Source organism: Triticum aestivum, chromosome 3D (genome assembly GCF_018294505.1).
Source record: "Triticum aestivum cultivar Chinese Spring chromosome 3D, IWGSC CS RefSeq v2.1, whole genome shotgun sequence".
NCBI classification, from domain to species: domain Eukaryota; kingdom Viridiplantae; phylum Streptophyta; class Magnoliopsida; order Poales; family Poaceae; genus Triticum; species Triticum aestivum.
The window spans coordinates 423,774,183-423,794,329 of NC_057802.1; the positions used below are offsets into that span (position 1 = coordinate 423,774,183).

General features: G+C 44.9%; 2 protein-coding genes across 3 annotated transcripts; one reads left to right on the forward strand and one right to left on the reverse strand.

Moving 5' to 3' along the window:
• Positions 1–215: 215 nt before the first annotated feature.
• LOC123074821 (signal recognition particle 54 kDa protein 2-like) lies at positions 216–3,420 on the forward strand. 2 transcript variants are annotated; one of them, XM_044497562.1, is made up of 9 exons: positions 216–550; positions 647–746; positions 1,502–1,655; positions 1,739–1,889; positions 1,982–2,130; positions 2,300–2,400; positions 2,477–2,635; positions 2,766–2,879; positions 2,974–3,420. In XM_044497562.1, exons 1-9 carry the CDS (start codon positions 320–322, stop codon positions 3,267–3,269), a joined length of 1,455 nt encoding a protein of 484 aa, XP_044353497.1. In that variant the 5' UTR covers positions 216–319; the 3' UTR covers positions 3,270–3,420. The 2 variants fall into 2 exon arrangements, with proteins under 2 accessions (XP_044353497.1, XP_044353498.1); XM_044497563.1 differs by having other exon boundaries at positions 2,477–2,602; positions 2,739–2,879.
• Positions 3,421–10,834: 7,414 nt separating this feature from the next.
• On the reverse strand, positions 10,835–13,772 carry LOC123079329 (pentatricopeptide repeat-containing protein At5g66500, mitochondrial). The gene has a single exon (XM_044502083.1). The coding sequence runs from the start codon at positions 13,601–13,603 to the stop codon at positions 12,248–12,250; it is 1,356 nt and encodes a 451-aa protein (XP_044358018.1). The 5' UTR covers positions 13,604–13,772; the 3' UTR covers positions 10,835–12,247.
• Positions 13,773–20,147: the final 6,375 nt, after the last annotated feature.

Below are 20,147 nucleotides of genomic sequence, written 5' to 3' on the forward strand. Positions count from 1 at the left end.
CATGGCGAAGAGCGACCGGACCAATCTTTCCCTCCGGATCAGTCAGCCGAATTGGGTTGTTTTTGCAAATTCTATCCCCAAACAATTCGGAAAAGGAAAATTCCCTCAATTTTTTAACTCCACACGGGAAGGCCAAACCGTGACGGACTACGTGAAAGGCACATCATACATAGCCCCGCGATCTCCCCTCGAAACCCACCCCCAGCTTTGCCACACCACCGCGCTCCGCGTCTTGCCCCGGTTCAGTTCGCCCCGAGCCCTAGCCAACCGCTCGCCGCAGAGAGGAGAGGATAGCCCCCGCCCCCGCGAGTCCGGCGAGATGGTGCTCGCGCAGCTCGGCGGGAGCCTCTCCCGCGCGCTGGCGCGGATGACGAGCGCCACGGTCGTCGACGAGAAGGTCCTCGGCGACTGCCTCAACGAGATCACCCGCGCGCTCCTGCAGGCCGACGTCCAGTTCGACATGGTCCGCGACATGCAGGCCAGCGTCAAGCGCGCCGTCGACCTCGGGGCCCTCGCCGCCGGCACCGACAAGCGCCGCGTCATCAAGAAGGTAATGTCCCTTCTCTCGCGTGATTTCGGGGAGAGGTTTTGCATGCGCGGCCATCCTGATTGAATCGCCTTCCGTGTGTGTCGTTGCTGGCTGTAGGCCGTCTTCGATGAGCTGTGCAACATGTTGGACGCCGGGAAGCCCGCCTTCGCTCCCAAGAAAGGGAAGCCGTGCGTGGTTATGTTTGTTGGTTTGCAAGGTCAGTCTACCCTGCCTGCTGCTACGTTATTCTGTCCAAATTCTGTTTTGTGGTATATATACCTGATATTCTAGCAACTGCATCCGCCCAAATGAACATATGCGGCATCTGTTATTCCTTTGGAGGACATTGTTTCACGGTTAAATTTTATGAGAACAATATTAACTTTCATCGTGACTTGATTAGTTCTGATTAAGCTGTTTACCGGCTTGTTTATATGTTCATTTAAAGGGGGGCAAGCCATGGAAACAAATTAGCATAGGCCAAGCCTTAGTCACCTTCAATGTTTTTTACTTTGTCGAGCTACTGCCATGTGATTCTCTCCAGCTGATCTTTAGGTGATTCAAGAAGCCATTTAGTTCCCCGCAAAAAAAAAGAAGCCATTTAATTGGAGTTGTAGTGATCAAACATTCTTATGTTGGTTTGGGGTGGATACCTGATATGTTGCAAATTTTGTTCTAAAAGAAAGATATACTATTGCAAGTTTTCTCATCTTGGATGGGTAGTCTGTAATTAGCGAGACATTTGAAGGGCTAGATTAAAGTGATAGATTGCATTCTTATCATGTACTCCCTCCGTCCCAAAATAAGTGACTCAACTTTGTACTAGCTTTGACGGAGGGAGTACTATTTGGCTTCAGTGTGGGGCTTATGTTGTTTACAGTTGACTGGCTCACTGCGGTTATATATGTCTTCTGCACTTTAGCTGCATTGATTACAATATACTGTTCACAAGGCATCATCTTGTTCATGCAGGTTCTGGCAAAACTACTACTTGTATGAAATATGCTCATTATCATCAAAAGATAGGATTTAAACCAGCACTCGTTTGTGCTGATACATTCAGGGCTGGTGCTTTTGATCAGTTAAAACAGAATGCGACAAAGATCATGGTTCCTTTTTATGGAAGGTACACTAGTACCTCTTACCACTTCAACTGCTAATATTATGATTTGTTATCTCTTGTTTTTCCTAATTGTTGTGTCACTGCAGCTACATGGAATCAGATCCAGTAAAAATTGCTGTTGAGGGTGTGGAGAGGTTTAGAAAAGAAAATTGCGATCTCATAATTGTAGATACAAGTGGAAGGCACAAACAAGAAGCATCCCTCTTTGAAGAAATGCGCCAAGTTTCAGAAGCAACGGTAATACACTCAGGACTCTTACTTTCAGTTATAACCTGATTACCTGAACCAAATGAAAAAAATCTCACCTGCATTGTGACGATACCATGCAGAAACCAGACCTGGTAATATTTGTGATGGACAGTAGCATTGGTCAGGCTGCCTTTGCTCAGGCCCAAGCATTCAGGCAAAGTGTTCCGGTTGGTGCTGTAATTGTTACAAAAATGGACGGTCATGCGAAAGGAGGTGGCGCACTTAGCGCGTTAGTATTCACTTCCCTTTTCTTACACTACCCTCTTGGTGCTATTTCCTCTTTCCTAGTTTATGAATTGAGTAACAACATTAACATTTCAGAACCTGAGAGCAATGTAGCATACATAACATCATTAACATTTCAGAATAGTACACCTAACGTTCTTGTTTCTCTTCAGTGTCGCAGCAACGAAAAGTCCAGTGATATTTATTGGAACTGGAGAACACAAAGACGAGCTAGAAGATTTTGATGTGAGACCATTTGTTGGTCGCCTATTAGGTCAGTGTAAATATTAGGTGTGGCGTCTACCTGTGTACTCCCTTTAGCTGACCTCCTTACATTGTGCAATTGGCAGGTATGGGAGATTTGCCGGGCTTGCTGAACAAGGCTCGTCAAGTTGTACCCACTGATCAACAACCTGACCTTATGAAGAGACTGATGGAAGGAAACTTTACTCTGAGACTTATGTACGAGCAATTCCAGAACCTTGGTAAAATTGGCTCTATTGGCCAGGTAAGCTTGCTTTAGTCTTTCAGTTTTCTTGGATATATGGTGAAATGTAATACTGTAGTAAATCAAGGGCTCGATTGCTGTTTGATATAGCAAACAACGTATCAAATGTGGATTATTTTTATCTTTGTGGATCTTCTCCATGTTGCCTGGATTTAGTTCTGAATTGATGCCACAAGGACATGAGAAGCAGGGTGAGGCTAAGATAAAGCGGTATATGACGATGATGGATTCCATGACAGACGCAGGTAAGATGGGTTGGTGAGTCAACCCATGCGTGCGTACATTAGTAAAACTAACACCCTAGCGGTCTATTGAGCTTACGTCCAAATATCATTGTAGAGCTTGACAGCGCAGATCCAAAGCTGATGAAGGAATCGCGGATCGTTCGGATTGCTCGGGGATCTGGCCGACCTGTCAAGGATGTCTTGGACATGCTGGAAGAATACAAACGGCTTGCCAAGATGTGGAGCAATGTAATAAAACGGCTGAGGAAATCAAACAAAGGAAACACGAATGCTCAGCAGATCAGCAAGTCCCTCCCTCCAGAGCTACTGACTCAGATAGGCGGCATTGGTGGATTACGGTCTCTGCTGAATCAGACGGTCTCAAAAGAAATGGGCGGTGGTGATAGGTAACTTGAACGGATTAAGTAGGTTGCAACCGGCAATCTTCGAGACTCTATGCAGAGTTTTGAACTAGAGGATACACATGTGCCAAATTGTAAATTGGTTTGTTCACGGTAACACTGTAGCCCCCGATGGTTCTTATATAAAGTTGTTGAATGAATTGTCTGTTGGTAAAGGCAAATCGGGAGATATTTTCCCAGATTGATCCACTTAAAAAAGATTTTGTGCTAAACTTAAAGCACTTGAATTACCTAGTTTTGTTTTTTCTATACCTGGACTACATATGTAATTTTTCTACCCATTGATTGATACTAGAAATAACTGCACAGAAAAATGGGATACTCACATTCAAACTTCTGCAACAAGCTCTCGAAATCATTTTTGGTCATCCCAAAGTTTCCAGTAAAGAACAATCCCACATTATCTGCAGTTCAGTATAGAACTAAACAAAATTAAGCTAAAGGAATATAAAAATAGACTATTATGTAAGTGCAATGGTAGGCTATCTCTACAAGATTTCATCAGTAAGCTTGAAAAAACATCATTTTTTTATTCGGAGCTAAATATCAATTTATCTACATACATTCAAGTTGGACGATTCTGCAGTCAAATGTTAGTTGATTCAAGTTGTGGAATATATACTTTCTGCACATGTTTTGCAGTCCGTGTCAATGTATAAGCTTTGTCCAATACTATAACTTATAATTTTTCTCAGCAGAGACAAACATGAAAAATGATACCAATAAATATGACCAAAACATGAAGAGCCTAATTCATGGAAATTGAACAGACCATCTACATGAAGCAGTGTTTTGTAACCATCTTTTGGATCTCTGTTAAGTAGGCATGAGAAGGAAGATGTGAAACAGTACACGAGCACCTGGGAGTTTGATAGCATCACTTTTAATATTTTAACGAAGGCTACAGAATTTTGAATCTCAGTTGTCGGGGATATACCCCGCGGCGTAAACCGGTCGGAAGTATAACCCGGCCGGACTTGGCGGTTTACTTGAGACCCGGCTGGCACTTGGCGATTCACTGGCGACCCGCCCTGACCTAGCGGTTTACAAGCAACCTGCCTGGACATTATAACTCACTGGTAACCCGGCGGGCGGGACAGATGGATGACAAGGCCCAAGGCCCAGAGGGCCGGTTTATATTAATGGTGGGCCGGTTTAAGAGGAAAGGCGTGAAGAATATTACCTTACAAGGAGTTAAAGACCCGGACTTCTATCCGGTTTGTATTAGAAGGCAGACTAGTTCTAATCCTAATAGGACTCCACATGTAACCCGCCTCTCTAACTTATATAAGGAGGGACAGGGCTCCCCAAAGAGGGAGAGGCAAGAAGAAACAATCTCTAGGGCTAGACACAAGAGCCGGTTTACCGGCGACTCCCTCTTGATGATAATGAGACCTAGCCACAAACAGCATGTAGGGTTATTACCGGATGATGTTTCCCGGGGCCCGAAGCTGTCTAAATCCTTGTCTTGTGTTGCGTCTCTCGATTCCGCTCAACCCCTCTCAAGCTACTACATAGATGCGTTGGCCTCGCGACTAAGTCCTGACACTAAGGACATCTGCCGTGACAATTGCACGACAGTTGGCGCCCACCGTGGGGCCTGCGCACGGTGGTGTTGAGTTCTTGAAGGGATCTCTCCCAAGGATCGAGAAATTCACAATTTTTTGGATAAGAAAGATTCAGCTCCGGAGGATCTGCATCAACTTTGAGTTCATCGTCTCAGATTTTACAATCCGTGAGGTTCAAGTCAAAGAGGAGAAATTAGGGTTACCTCTGTGTGCACCGTCACACGCGACGGGGCGATCCATCATGGCCGGATCACTTTCGGCGAGTTGACGCCGCCGCGTACAGAGTCGCCGAGACCGTCAAGTTGTCTGAAACCTTTTTCTGATTAGACACGGTTTAAATTTCCGAAGACATCAACCGGAACTATGACTGCTACTCCCCAGCGTAGAAACCAAAAGCGACAACGGCGGAAGCTATTCCATCACATCAAACATCAAGCTCAATGGTGTACCTTCGACTAGTACATCACCTGAAGTCAAAATCAGCTTTTTCTTTTGTCAAACTCTGATTGCTACATGCATGCAAGGAATCTCCCAGGGGGTTAATTCAAGAATTAAAGAAGGAAAAGCTATTACGTGGGCTTAGCACGTGATTACCAAGGGAAAAGAGAGATTGATCAGAGGCAAGCTATCAGCGTGCAAATCCTGCAGGCCTTGGTCAATACGGATCCAGTAAAAAAAAGGGCCACAATCCGGACTCCTACGCCGCCGCCGTTGTGGAAACACCATGAGTCCGCCACACTGCACCTGATTCAGGGCCGCCCCGCCTCGTTGCTCGCATCCAGGCTGCCGAGGCCACGCCTGAGCTGTCGTGGCCACGCCTGAACCGGCATGATTGCGGCCTGTTCCGCTCCACTCCGGCCGGCTCTTGCGCCGTCTCCACATCGCCATGGGCCGCCACCGTTCTCAGGCGCTAAGTCGCCGGGCGCCGTTGTTGCGGCCGCAGACGCCGCGGTGCTGCTTCAAGTTGTTTTCCCAAGTGCTTTGCCATCTACTCCAAGTGTTAAGCGATGAATTTTCAGATACCTTTGGCTGCGATTTTTTGCACATTGATGGCAACAGAATACTCCTACCACGAAATATTACTTGAAGGCCTGTATTTGATCACGTGAGCTCTCAAAAATCAATTAGTGATGAGCCGATTCTCAGTTTTGGGCTAGCCCCGCTCGTCCCGGCCTCTCGCCGTTCGCCTCCAGGTTGAGTCGCCACGCTCGCCGCAGCCGTTCCGCCTCTGAGCCGCCCAGCGCTGGGGCGCTTCCACTTCACCTCGACCACCCGCCTCGACCGTCAGCTGCTGCATCCGCCGGCAGCACCGCCACGGGTTGCCTCTGCTCACTCCGAGCCACCCCCGCGCTCGGCCTCCCGTGCCCTGAGCTGCCTCAAAGCTGCTGGCAGGCGATAAACCGCCCCTGTTGCATCCACGGGGGCACACTGAGCCGGCCTGGTGATTCGCTCCTTCGCGACCGTTCGAGCCGCTGCAGCTGAGACCCGCCTTGGTTCATCAAGCCGCCCCGTCGCCGCGGATTTGCTCCGCCTCCTGCGTTTTATCGACCTGCCGCGGTCCTCCGCCGCTTCAAGCCTGTCATCACTTGCCTGTGCCTATGAGCCGCTGTTGGAGAGCCGTCCGGTAAACCGCCACCGCGCAACTCCACTCTGAGTCACTGGCCTTGGTGTTAAGTCGCCGTGCGTGGCTGTGCTGAGTCGCCTCGCGGAGAACCGCTGTTGGAGAGCTGTCCGGTGAGCCGCCATCGCTAAATCGTCGTCTACATGGCCTTGTTCGGAACCACCCCGCTTCGTCTTTGTTGTTGTGGTTACGGCCAGTCGCCGAGCCGCCCGGTGCAAAAGTCGTCGGGGCCCTCCGAGCCGTCCCCACTGCTGACCTACGCCATGGCCACTTCAAGTCGTTGCACCGGGCCTCCGTGTTAAGCCGTCCTCACCGGAGCGGCCTTTGCCTCTGCCATGCGTGGCTGCGGCCTTCGTGAGCCGCCGGGTCACCGTCCTCCGCGGTGCTCCTCTGTCAACCCGCTTCATCAAGACGGCCTTGCCTCCGCTGAGTCGGTGTACCGCGCCAAGGAGTCGCCGCGCTGTCGCCTCTGCCTCAACCTACTTCTGTCGTGTGTCGCTGCCGCGCCGGGTCGCCGCTCTGGTTTGAGGCCGAGCTACTGACATCTATACGGTGTTGCAAGTTACCGAGGATTAGACATCAACTATGGAGTGGTTTGGTCATCTGGTACTAATTGAGCGAAGTAACTCCATTTACAGAGTTGTACTCTTTGAGTACTGTTTACGTAAAAGCCAAACTGACAAGGACACCAAAGGTTCAATGCGTTATTCAAGGGGCCAAAAACCACTCAAAACTCAATGGATGAGTGGTTGTTTGTACGTGAAGGCCACCGCCTGGTCAAATTGCTGTACAGTCACTTCATCCAAAAAATATATCAGGTGACATCTCTCTAAAGTATATTTTATTAGCACGTATTATTTTTATCAAAGAACAATTACTTTGATCTGTGTATTTTTATATACAGGACCATCATTCACTACAAATATGGTTTATACCATGGGTATGAAGCACGGGCTGACAATATTCCGCCCGGCGATAGTCCGTAACATATTACCCGACGAATGGACGCGCACAACCCGCCGCCCGTACGGCCCGGTCTACATCATCTAGCCGGGACTGCGCCTGTGATTGACTCGCGCGTCCGCACCAGCTTACAATGCCACGGACGACTCGCCCGTCCGCTCTCGCGGCCGGTTCATGCATCCGCGCCGGCTTACAACAAGGAGGACAACTTGCTTGTCCGCTCCGGCGTACAACGTCGTGGCCGACTCATCTATGTTGCCTCTGATGCTGCGGTCGTTTTTACCGTTCGTCTCTCGCGGCCTGGTCTACATCAACACACCGGGTCGCACCTGTCTGCATGAGCTGTTTATTGGGTATGAGCAAATCACAGCTTGGGTAGCCCGGTTTTCTTTCAACAAAATGGAGGCAAATTATCATATACTATCAACCGCCGTCTGCACTGGGTGGTTCAAATGGGCAGGCGCACGGGTCGCCGCCACTACAGTTTGGTTAACTTCAATCACCAGTTGGAAGGAACTATTGGCCGAGTTGCTGACACGGCTCATACGGGATCATTTATAACCCGCCGCAGTCACCTCAACTTTCTGTGGATTCACATCATGCTATCAACACCAATGATATACAAGTTATGCCGGTTTATATCACGGTCAAATATGGAGAGTTTCAAGCCAACTCCTCGAGTCACCTTGAGACTCGGGGGCTACGATAATATGACTCGGCAAATGTTGCCGGTTTTCAGTGAAGTCAAGAACCCCAGGACGTTGGAGGGAAAGATAACCCGGTCCCGGAGGCTACTACCATCTTGATGAAAATTTAAAGGCCGTCAGAAAATACCCGGTTCAAAATGAAGAATGCCGGTTTACAATCCGGTTCAAGGAAAATCTGTTCTCCTACAAAGCTTGAAGCTCTCAAATCCGGTTTAAGAATTTCTGGTTCAAAAAGGAATTAACTTCTCGCAAGTTCGAGTTTAAAGGCCGTCAGAAAATTTTCGGCTGAAAATGAAGATTCCGGTTTAAAATCCGGTTCAAGGGAAAGATGCCTCCCACAAAGCTTTGAAGCTCTCAATATCCGGTTCAACATCCCGGTTCAAGAAGAATTTATCTCTTGCAAAAAGTTAAAGGTTGCCGAAGAGGACCTGCTGCCATGATGCGCGGTTCAAACATGGGTATCCTGCCTTATTGGCTTATCATATTATTTATCATGTGTGGTTACATGGAACTTCTGTTTATAAAGCGGCGTCCGGTTTACCCCTTGATTCAGCTTATCAAAGCTTTATACAACATCACCTGGGGGCTTGGTCATATCCGAACCATAGCTACACCTCTTGATCGGCGCAATGCCACAACATCACTTGGGGGCTTGGTCGTATCCGAACCATAGTCACACCTCTTGATCGGCTCAAAGCCAAATCAATCCGGTGCCAAAGAGAGTGTTGCAAAACAACAACTCAAACATAGGCACCCGCCGAGCACAGCTCAAAATGTTACTTGGGGATTCTTTGCTGTCGAAATGAACAAAGAATCTACACTTGTAATAGGCTATCAAGCCATGGCTTGGAAGCCTGGTGTATACACCTAAAACCCCGGGTTAGCCTGCCTATTTAAGTAAGTCACTCCGCCCAGGTAAACCTGGTATGACCCTTCGAACTTTGACAAGTTACTCTAAATAAAGACCCTGAACTTGTCAAATTAAAACGATGATTGGTTAAGGATTGAGTACCATCTTAAAAGGCTTTGTGAAATGGTTTAACTCAGTGGCCTGGCAGCCCATGAAAAGCCTCGAATTTGGGGCCTGGCAGCCCGTGAAAAGCCTCGACTACAAGTTTTCATTTGCTTTTTGCCAAATTTTTCTCTTAAGACTTATGATGTTTTTGATAAACCGGCGTTCATTAAACCCGGCTTGACTTTCAACTACAAGTTGTCAGTATATGATCAGTTATAATTCGGCGATTATTAACCCGGTCTGGTTTCAACTACAAGTCGCCAGTGTTATATATGGATCCGGTGTTTATTACAACCCGGTACGGTTTTATCGTAAACCGGTATAATTTTTCTCGGCAAAGACAAACATGAAAAATGATACCAATAAATATGGCCAAAACATGAAGAGCCTAATTCATGGAAATTGAACAGACCATCTACATGAAGCAGTGTTTTGTAACCATCTTTTGGATCTCTGTTAAGTAGGCATGAGAAGGAAGATGTGAAACAGTACACGAGCACCTGGGAGTTTGATAGCATCACTTTTAATATTTTAACGAAGGCTACAGAATTTTGAATCTCAGTTAAACTTGTCTTCTACATGACTCCCCCCATAGACTGACAATGTCGCGGTTAATGGTTTAATTTGTGAAAAGGTAGTACAGATAAGAAAATCTTATTTTCCCTACACGTTTTCATCAGCACTGACATTCATTTCTTCTCTGTATGGGTGATAGAAAAAAAAAATCCAAATTCCCTCTGTGCGAAATCTAAAATCTAAAAGAGTGAAACATGTTCCTCTTGCAATCAACATCATTGGATGCTTTGCAGGATATCATGAATCAACACACAACATGTGTAGAAAAGGAAGAAGCATCAGTTTTTATATTTTAACCAAGGCCACAGAATATTGAAATCACAGTTAAAACTTGTCTTCTCCGTGACTCCCTCCATAGACTGACAATGTCGAGGTTAATGGTTTAATTTGTGAAAAAAAGCAGTACAGATAAAAAATCTCGATTTTTCCTAGACCTTTTCACTAGAAAGGGGGGAAAACAGAAAGGACAGGAGACCATGAGCCTCTCCTTCTCACCACAGTACCAATGCTCACCAGAACCCAAGCTTTGGTGGCGGCGTGGTGCCATGGCTGTGAGTCTGTAACTTAGGAAGGCCAGGTACTAATGAGTAGGAAGGAGGGACCACAAGATCACAAGGGAAAGAAAAGAGATTAGCAAGGCCGCTCAAGTTCCGGGACGGCCAACTCCACGGCAATTCATTGGTAGTGGTGGCAAGAAGCAGCAGGCAGTGTGTGGTCGAGGTGAAGGACTGTGAGCAGCAAGAGGCACACAAAAGGGGTGCTGTAACGCCATATCGCCGTAGGAGCGCGCACCAAGACTGAGACCGTCACCACCTTCTGTCCACGTCGATGCCGGCGAGGATAAATTACACGGAGCTAGGCAACCAAAATTGATCCCCAACCAACAAGGTAGAACCTTGTATTTGAGGGCAGCACGAATAGGTTGTGTTTACTTGTGTATTGTTCTGCTGCATGATAAGGAAGCACCAGCAGCAAGAGCACAGTAATTCATCATAAACTATCATGATCCATTGCATAAATGTTACTTCAGAGATAAGTATAGTGAGGGCATGGTGAGAAATAGCATGAAGAAGATTAACCTGAACTCGCTTAAATATGTAAATCAGCAATGCTATAGTTAAAAATTACATTGACCTGCCTGCAACTACAAATGGTTCCCGCAAAAAAAACTACAAATGGTTGATTGCATCATTCATTGATGATTGTGGTTGTGGATACTGAAATCTCCAATTTCATATTCATCATATGATCTTTAAGGAGCAAATTGCACTGCATCTGTTCTCAGATTTTTCACCTTCTCTTCTCAAGGCATTACATAGAAGTAAATTACAGGCCAAAGACAATATCATATTATCATGTGTTTTTTCTTTCAGTTCAACTGACTGATCAAAGAAATATATAACCATGTAATTTCTAAACTGTTATAGCAGTAGGCTAAAGTCAAGAATAGCCAAGTTGCATCTCATGTCAGCCACGATCATGTAGTATCTTGTTCTTGTCAACATGCATGAGGATAAAATTAGACAATTAGTTAATCTTGTTATGCAAATTAGGGAGTGATTCACAACATGGTTAAATACAAGGTGTACTCGTCATGATATTGATTTGTAGACTACAGAAGCATCTATAGGGAATCATTTCAACAAAGATCACTACGTGCTAGCACATGTACCTTTGTGCTGATTTAACAGGTTCACATGCACCCTATCTCTGAAAATATTAACATGTCCTGAAACTTAAAGCCTGTGTGGTATTGCTCTGTTATGTCTATTATTACATGCTTCTCATGAACAAAGAGATAAATGGAGTAATTATATTGCTAGGAGGACCAGGGAAACTTGTACATGAGGCTTCAGTCAGATAAACTGCACTTTAGGATCCAAATTTTGATTACAGTTCACCATTATATCCAGAAAAGGACATGTACTTCAGTACCACGTTCCCTCCTAGGAGGATTGTAACCGAGACTCCCTTCCTTTCCAAAGCAATGAAATGCAAGCCCTTCTTGCGTTGTCCCGAAAAGATTGAACTTCATGATTAATTTCAGAATACTGTTGTAGCCTATATTCATGTACCAGCAGAACTTGATCTCCAGGAACCATCAAGCTAAGCTGATGTTGAAATTGGTTATTTCACCTCTGTTTTAGTATGCCAGTTACACATGCATAAAACCTAAACTAATTTGTGCAGGATAGAGTTTTGATGGAACAATTTTTGACAATTCCAGATGATGATCATGTGACCTCACTATGCTGGTTCACATTTAGTCCTTGTACACGTATCAAATAATCGCAACTGTCGTAGGACCCAGTTAAGCACTTAAAAACCAAGATAAACTGGATGGTTCAGGGTGAGTTCAAGGCATAATAGATTTTAAATAAAAAGAGCCCCCACCACGAACCCGTTAGCAACATTGATCTGTTGGTTTGTTGTAAAAGAAAAAGCAATTGTTGATTACACTCATAGTGTATGCAGGTAAGTTGATGAACTGTACCTCCATATTTGTGCAAATTAATTTTAGCCAATGCAGACATGACTACTAGCTGCTTCTTTATTGAGACCCTTGTCCATTATAACCTTCCTTGACTCATCCGATATAGACCATTGTCCAGCAGCTGAGTGAAAATTTGAGATTAACACAAGATTTCGAGGATTCTGTGGATCAACCTCCAGAATATGCTCAGCTACCATGTTTCCTCTTGCCACATCCATGTTAGCCATACATGCACTCAGCATAGCCACAGAGATAGCACCATGGAGCTCACTTATGTTCGAACGTAAACAACAGTAGAGATGCCATGCCTCATCAATCAGTCCTGCCCGGCCTAACATGTCGATAAAACATGCGTAGTGCTCTGGTCCTGGATCAATTGCATACTTTCTTTTCATCAAATGTAACTTGGCCCGGCCTTCATCCACAAGACCAGAGTGTCCACAAGCTGAGAGAACAGCAAGAAATGTAATGGCATTAGGCAAGACAATGGGTACAGCTTTCTCCATCCTCTCAAACAAATCCAAAGCCTCTTTGCCATGCCCGCGGCGACTATAACCATCAATCATACTGGACCAGGAAACAACGTTTCTGCAAGTCATCCGATCAAACACCACTCGTGCAGCTGTTGTCCGCCCACACTTTGTATACATGTCAATAAGTGCATTGCATAGGACAGTCTCAGAATCAAACCCGCATCGGAGAACCTTGCAATGCACTTGAAGACCATATTCAAGATTTGATGTGGCTGAGCAAGCTGTGAGAGCGCATGTCAGTGTGATTCCATTGAGTTCAATACCCCCCAGCATCAAGAAAGCCTCCTGGAATTGGCCATTCTCCACGCATCCTGAAAGAACAGAGTTGCACAGCGCCACGTCCTTGGGGCAGTCCGTGTGGATAAACAGCCTCTTCGCCTCCTCGACACAGCCGCAGCTCATGTAGAGATCAACAAGAGCTGTAGTCATAATGACATCACCGTGGCACGCAAGAACTATCCGCGCGTGCACTTGGCGGCCGGGGCGCACGGCACGGGAGGAAGCACAGGCCTTGAGCATGGTGCAGAGGGTGGCGGCCGTTGGCGCGAACCCGGCAGCCGCCATGCCGCGGAAGACTTCAGCGACGGCGCCGCAGCGCGCGTGACGGACGTGGCATGCGAGGAGCGCGTTCCAGGCAACAGCGTCGCGCACGGGCATTTCGTCGAACAGGCGGGAGGCGGCGCCTGGGAGGCCGGCTTTTGCGTAGGCGGTGAGGAGGGCGGTGGCCGGGATGGGGCTGGAGAGGGAAGATGACTTGAGCAGCGCGGCGTGGAATGCGGGGGAGTGGGAGGGGTGGGAAGAGAGGCGGCGGAGCAGCGCCGAGAGCGGAGGGGCCGCGCGAGCCATTTCCTCCCCTGACTAACGGAGCAACGGCCGACGTAGAGGGTGAAAATTGATCACTGTCAGAAATTTCAGCTGGCTGGGGCGAGGTGGCGATGGGCGCCGGGCGGGGAGGAGCGGCGAGGCAGGCGGCGACAGCGTCCGACGAGCAGGCAGCGAGCCGTCGAGATCAGAAGCGGCGAAGGCAGTGTCGCGCAGCCCAAATCCTAATTGGCGCCTTATACGCCAGCAATACATATCAAAATGGGCCAGCCCATGTATTTCTCCTCTTCTTTTTCGTTTTTCGTTTTTCATTTTTATTATTTCATTGTTTGCTTTATTTCGTGAACTTTTCACAAATTTGAAATCTTTTTTCAATTTTTTGAACTTTTTTTTCAAATCAGTGATTTTTTCTTGTGATCCTTTGTTCCAAATTTTTTGAATTTTTTCCAATTAAAAAGTTTTTCCAAATATTGTGAACTTTTTTAAAATACATGAACTTTTCCATTTTTGTGAACCTTTTCAAATTACAAAAATTATACAAATCTTGATTTTTTAAACGAACTTCTCTCAAATTCACGAACTCTTTTCTTCTAGATTTAACAATTTCTTACTTTTCCTTTTTTTTTGTAAAACTCAATAGTCAACTCTCCATGGTCAAGGGTTGATAGGTTGACGGTCATCAGTCACTGGTCCACCAGTCAACGGATTTAACTAAAACATAGTTGGGCCGACCCATAAGTTTTCGCGCACGAGTGCCACTTGGTTCAACACTTCAACTGGCGGCAAGGGCGTTGCATAGGAGCTTCTAGCGCGCAGGCGCAAATGTGATTGTTCGCGCGTTTTTTTTGGGCCAGAACCTAAGGTCGGCCGAGATGTGCCCGTCATTTAGTTTCTCATGGGCCAATCTAAAATCTTAGGGTGGACAGCGGCCCAGATTGTCCATCTTGTAGATCCATCCCGCCTAGTAGCTCTCAGCGATGACTATTCAACGGGTACTCCTGCGAGGGGGTCCTAGCATACGCGCGGGGCCGTATGGAGGCACGCCGCTTGGTGCACCCAGTCACCGCCATATGTCACGCGTTGGGTGCATCCACATGATCATGTTTATTTTCACGCGTTTTTTTTGGTTTTTTGGAGGCAGGCGGCGACAGCATCCAACGAGCAGGCAGCGAGCCATCGAGATCAGAAGTGGCGGAAGCAGTGGCGCGCAGCCCAAATCCTAATTGGCGCCTGATGCGTTACTTACATCCACAGCACAACATATCAAAATGGGCCAGCCCATGTGGGTATTTCTGTCACCTTTTTGGGGGGAACATTCTACCGGTTTTTCTAGGCGGGTTTTCTCATTTTTTTCCCAGCATGGGTTTTCCCGGTTTTCTCATTTTTTTCATTTCCCCTTTTTCTTTCTTATTATATCATTGTTCGCTTTATTTCGTGAACTTTTCACAAATTTGAAAAAATATCAAATTTGTGAACTTTTTTTCGAATCAGTGATTTTTTTTTCTTGTGATCTTTTTCCCCAAATTTTGTGAAAATTTTGAAATTACAAAGTTTTTCCAAATCTTGTGAACCCTTTTTAAAATTCATAAACTTTTTCCATTTTTGTGAACTTTTTCAAATTACAAACTTTTTAAAAAAATCTAAACTTCTCTCAAATTCACGAACTTTTTCTTCTTCTAGATTTAACTTTTTTTAGTTTTCTGATACGTCTCCGTCGTATCTACTTTTCCTAACTTTTTTTCTTGTTTTGGACTCTAATTTGCATGATTTGAATGAAACTAACCCGGACTGACGCTGTTTTCAGCAGAACTACCATAGTGTTGTTTTTGTGTAGAAATAAAAATTCTCGGATTGGAACGAAACTTTGCGAGGATTTTTTTATACAATAAAAGAGAATTTCTGGAGCCAAGAACCATCGGAGGGGGCACCTGGGTGGGCACAACCCACCAGGGCACGTCACCCCCTCCAGGCGCGCCCAGAAAAAAATCAGGGAGAAAGAATTATTGCGTTTCACTAGATGGAGCCGCCGTCGTCTCCTGTTCTTCATCGGAAGGCCAGATCTGGAGTCCGTTCGGGGCTCCGGAGAGGGGGATCTTCGATCTTCGTCATCACCAACCCTTCTCCATCGCCAATTCCATGATGCTCCCCACCGGGAGTGAGTAATACCTTCATAGGCTCACTGGTCGGTGAGGAGTTGGATGAGATTCATCATGTAATCAAGTTAGTTTTGTTAGGACTTGATCCCTAGTATCCATTATGTTCTGAGATTGATGTTGCTATGACTTTGCCATGCTTAATGCTTGTCACTTTGGGCCCGGGTGCCATGATTTCGGATCTGAACCGTTTATGTTATCACCATTATATCTATGTTCTAGATCCGATCTTGCAACTTATAGTCACCTACTATGTGTTATGATCCGGCAACCCCGGAGTGACAATACTCGGGACCACTACCGGTGATGAACGTAGTTTGAGGAGTTCATGTATTCACCGTGTATTAATGCTTTGTTCTGGTTCTCTATTAAAAGGAGGCCTTAATATCCCTTAGTTTCCACTTGGACCCCGCTGCCACGAGAGGGTAGGACAAAAGATGTCATGCAAGTTCTTTCCATAAGTACGTATGACTATTTACGGAATACATGCCAAGGTTATAATTGTCACATGATGAATGTCATCCAACAAATCGCCGATCCAATGCCTACGATTTTCCTACTTATTGTCCCCGCTAAGTTACTACTGCTACTGTTACTGTTGCACTTGCTACTAAACCATTGCTATCACTGTTACTGTTACTATTGCTGTTGCTACTACTATCAAAACTACCATACTACTTTGCTACTGATCACTTTGCTGCAGAAAATTAATCTCCAGGTGTGGTTGAATTGACAACTCAGCTGCTAATACTTACAAATATTTTTTGGCTCCCCTTGTGTCGAATCAATAAATTTGGGTTGAATACTCTACCCTCGAAAACTGTTGCGATCCCATCTTGTAGGTTATTCAGACCTTTTTCTGGCGCCGTTGCCGGGGAGCATAGCTATATTTGTTGAGTCACTTGGGATTATTATCGAATTGTCACTATGAAGAATCTGAAGGATGCTAAGACTAAGAATTTTCCCTCTAAGACGAGGGGAGGTAAGGAACTGCCATCCAGCTCCGCTTTAGATTCACCCTCTGTTATAAGTAAACTTGCAACACCACCATATGCTATCAACTCTGATATGTCGCAAGTTATTGATGATGCTACTTCTGCTATGAATGTTACTCTTGATGATGCTAGTACCTTGCTTGATGATAATGTGCCACTAAGTGAATTTCTTGATGAACAAATTGCTAGAGTAAGACAGCATGATATTGTTGAAACTGATGATGAGCTTGAAACTGAAAATCCTGAAACACCTATTAGAACTAGCCCTCCCAGATATGAATTGCCAAAGGTACCGGAAGGTTATGTCATAGGTGAGGAGGCAACTAGAGATATTCTTGCTTGTAAGGATAGAGATGATCTAGAGAAATTATTATGCAAGTATAAAGAAAAATCTTTGAATGCTAGAATGAAGTGTGATCCTAAGTTTGCTACTTCACCTATCTTTATTGATGATAAGGATTATGAATTCTCTGTCGACCCAGAGTTGATTACTTTGGTTGAATCTGATCCTTTCCATGGTTATGAAACTGAAACTGTTGTGGCACATCCTACTAAGTTGAATGACATAGCCACCCTTTTTGCGCATGATGAGAAAATTCTCTATTACTATATTCTCAAATTATTTTCATTCTCATTAAAGGGTGATGCTAAAGCTTGGTACAATACTCTTGCTCATGGCTGTGTGTGTAGTACCCAGGATATGATTTATTACTTCTCTGAAAAATATTTCCCTGCTCATAAGAAACAAGCTGCCTTACAGGAAATATTTAAATTTGTGCAAATTGAAGAAGAGTGTCTCCCACAAGCTTGGGGGAGGCTTCTCCAATTGCTTAATGCTTTGCCTGATCATCCTCTTAAGAAAAATGAAATACTTGATATCTTCTATAATGGACTAACCGATGCTTCTAGGGATTTCCTAGATAGTTGTGTTTTCAGGGGACGAACCATTGGACAAGCTAAAGAATTATTGAATAACCCGTTGAAAAATTATGATGATTGGACTCTTCCTGAACCACCGCTTAAACCCACTCCGAAGAAGAGGGGTATCTTATATCTTAGTCCTGAAGATATGCAAGAGGCAAAGAAATCTATGAAGGAAAAGGTATTAAAGCAGAGGATGTTAAAAAATTTACCTCCTATTGAAGAAATACATGGGCTTGATACACCACCGACACCCAAGGTGGTAGAGGTAAATTCTTTAATGAAATTCAATGATAATGATAATCCTCACAATATGCACCCTAGCCAATGCCTTTATGAGTTTGAAAATTATATTAGAAGGTAGGATCACTACAATGCAAATGTTAGGAAACAATTGAAATACAATTCTGATATGATTGCCCGCTTCAGTGACTTGTTATTTAGAATCTCAAATGATGTTAGAGGTGTGGGAAAGCATGCTTCTATGGTTCATACTCAGTTAGAACAAGTTGCTAAATCTCAAAGAGAGTTGCTAGATGAAATGAGTAATAATATCAATGATCAAGTTGTTAGAGTAATGACTAGAGGAGGTAGGATGACTCGGGAACCACTTTATCCTGAGGGACACCCTAAAAGAATTGAACAAGACTCTCAAAGAGTCAACACTGATGCACCTAGTCCTTCTAAAAAGAAAAAGAAGAACAAAAATGATAGGACTTTGCATGCCTCTAGTGAACCTGAAGTAGAAAAACCTCCTGACAATGATAATGAAGTCTCTATCTCTGATACTGAAACCCAATCTGGTAGTGAACACTCACCTTCTGATAATGAAAAAGATAATGGTGAGGTTCGTGAAGATACTCAAACAAATAATAAAGAGCCAGACAATGATGTTGAGATAGAACCAGCAGTTGATCTTGATAACTGCTACCTCTTGAGCATGTGTTGGTTTTCCCTTGAAGAGGAAAGGGTGATGCAGCAAAGTAGCATAAGTATTTCCCTCAGTTTTGAGAACCAAGGTATCAATCCAGTAGGAGACAACGCACAAGTCACCTAGTACCAGCACAAACAATCAAGAACCTTGCAACCAACGCGATAAAGGGGTTGTCAATCCCTTCACGGTCACTCGCAAAAATGAGATCTAATAAAGATAGTAAGGTAAATATTTTTGGTATTTTTGTTGTATAGATTGGAAAGTAAAGATTGCAAATAGTAAACGAGATGCGATGTAAATAAAAGAGATGCAATATAATAAGAAAGAGACCCGGGGGCCATAGGTTTCACTAGTGGCTTCTCTCAAGATAGCATGTATTACGGTGGGTGAACAAATTTCTGCCGAGCAATTGATAGAAAAGTGCATAGTTATGAAGATATCTAAGACAATGATCATGAATATAGGCACGTCGTGTCAAGTAGATCGAAACGATTCTACATCTACTACTATTACTCCACACATCGACCGCTATCCAGCATGCATCTAGAGTATTAAGTTCATAAGAACAGAGTAACACATTAAGCAAGATGACATGATGTAGAGGGATAAACTCAAGCAATATGATATAAACCCCCTCTTTTTATCCTCGATGGCAACAATACAATACGTGTCGGTTCCCTTTCTGTCACTGGGATCGAGCACCGCAAGATTGAATCCAAAGCTAAGCACTTCTCCCATTGCAAGAAAGATCAATCTAGTAGGCCAAACTAAACCGATAATTCGAACAGACTTGCAAAGATATCAAATCATGCATATAAGAATTCAGAGAAGAATCAAATATTGTTCATAGATAATCTTGATCATAAACCCACAATTCATCGGATCTCGACAAACACACCGCAAAAAGTATTACATCGAATAGATCTCCAAGAACATCGAGGAGAACTTTGTATTGAGAACCAAAGAGAGAGAATAAGCCATCTAGCTAATAACTATGGACCCGAAGGTCTGTGGTAAACTACTCACACATCATCGGAGAGGCTATGGTGTTGATGTAGAAGCCCTCCGTGATCGAATCCCCCTCTGGCAGATCGCCAAAAAAGGCCCCAAGATGGGATCTCACGGGTACAGAAGGTTGCGGCGATGGAAAAGTGGTTTCATGGCTCCCCTGGATGTTTTCAGGGTATAAGAGTATATATATAGGCGAAAGAAGTAGGTCGGTGGAGCTACGAGGTAGGTCGGTGGAGCTACGAGGGGCCCATGAGGGTGGGGGCGCCTATCCCCCTGGGGGCGCCCTCTACCTCGTGGCCGCCTCGTTGCATCTCTGACTTCCACTCCAAGTCTCCTGGACTGCGTTTGTTCCAAGAAAGATCCTCGCGAAGGTTTCGTTCCATTTGGATTCCGTTTGATATTCCTTTTCTGCGAAACACTAAAATAGGGGAAAAAACAGCAACTGGCACTGGGCCTCCGGTTAATAGGTTAGTCCCAAAAATAATATAAAAGAGCATATTAAAGCCCATTAAACATCCAAAACAGATAATATAATAGCATGGAACAATAAAAAA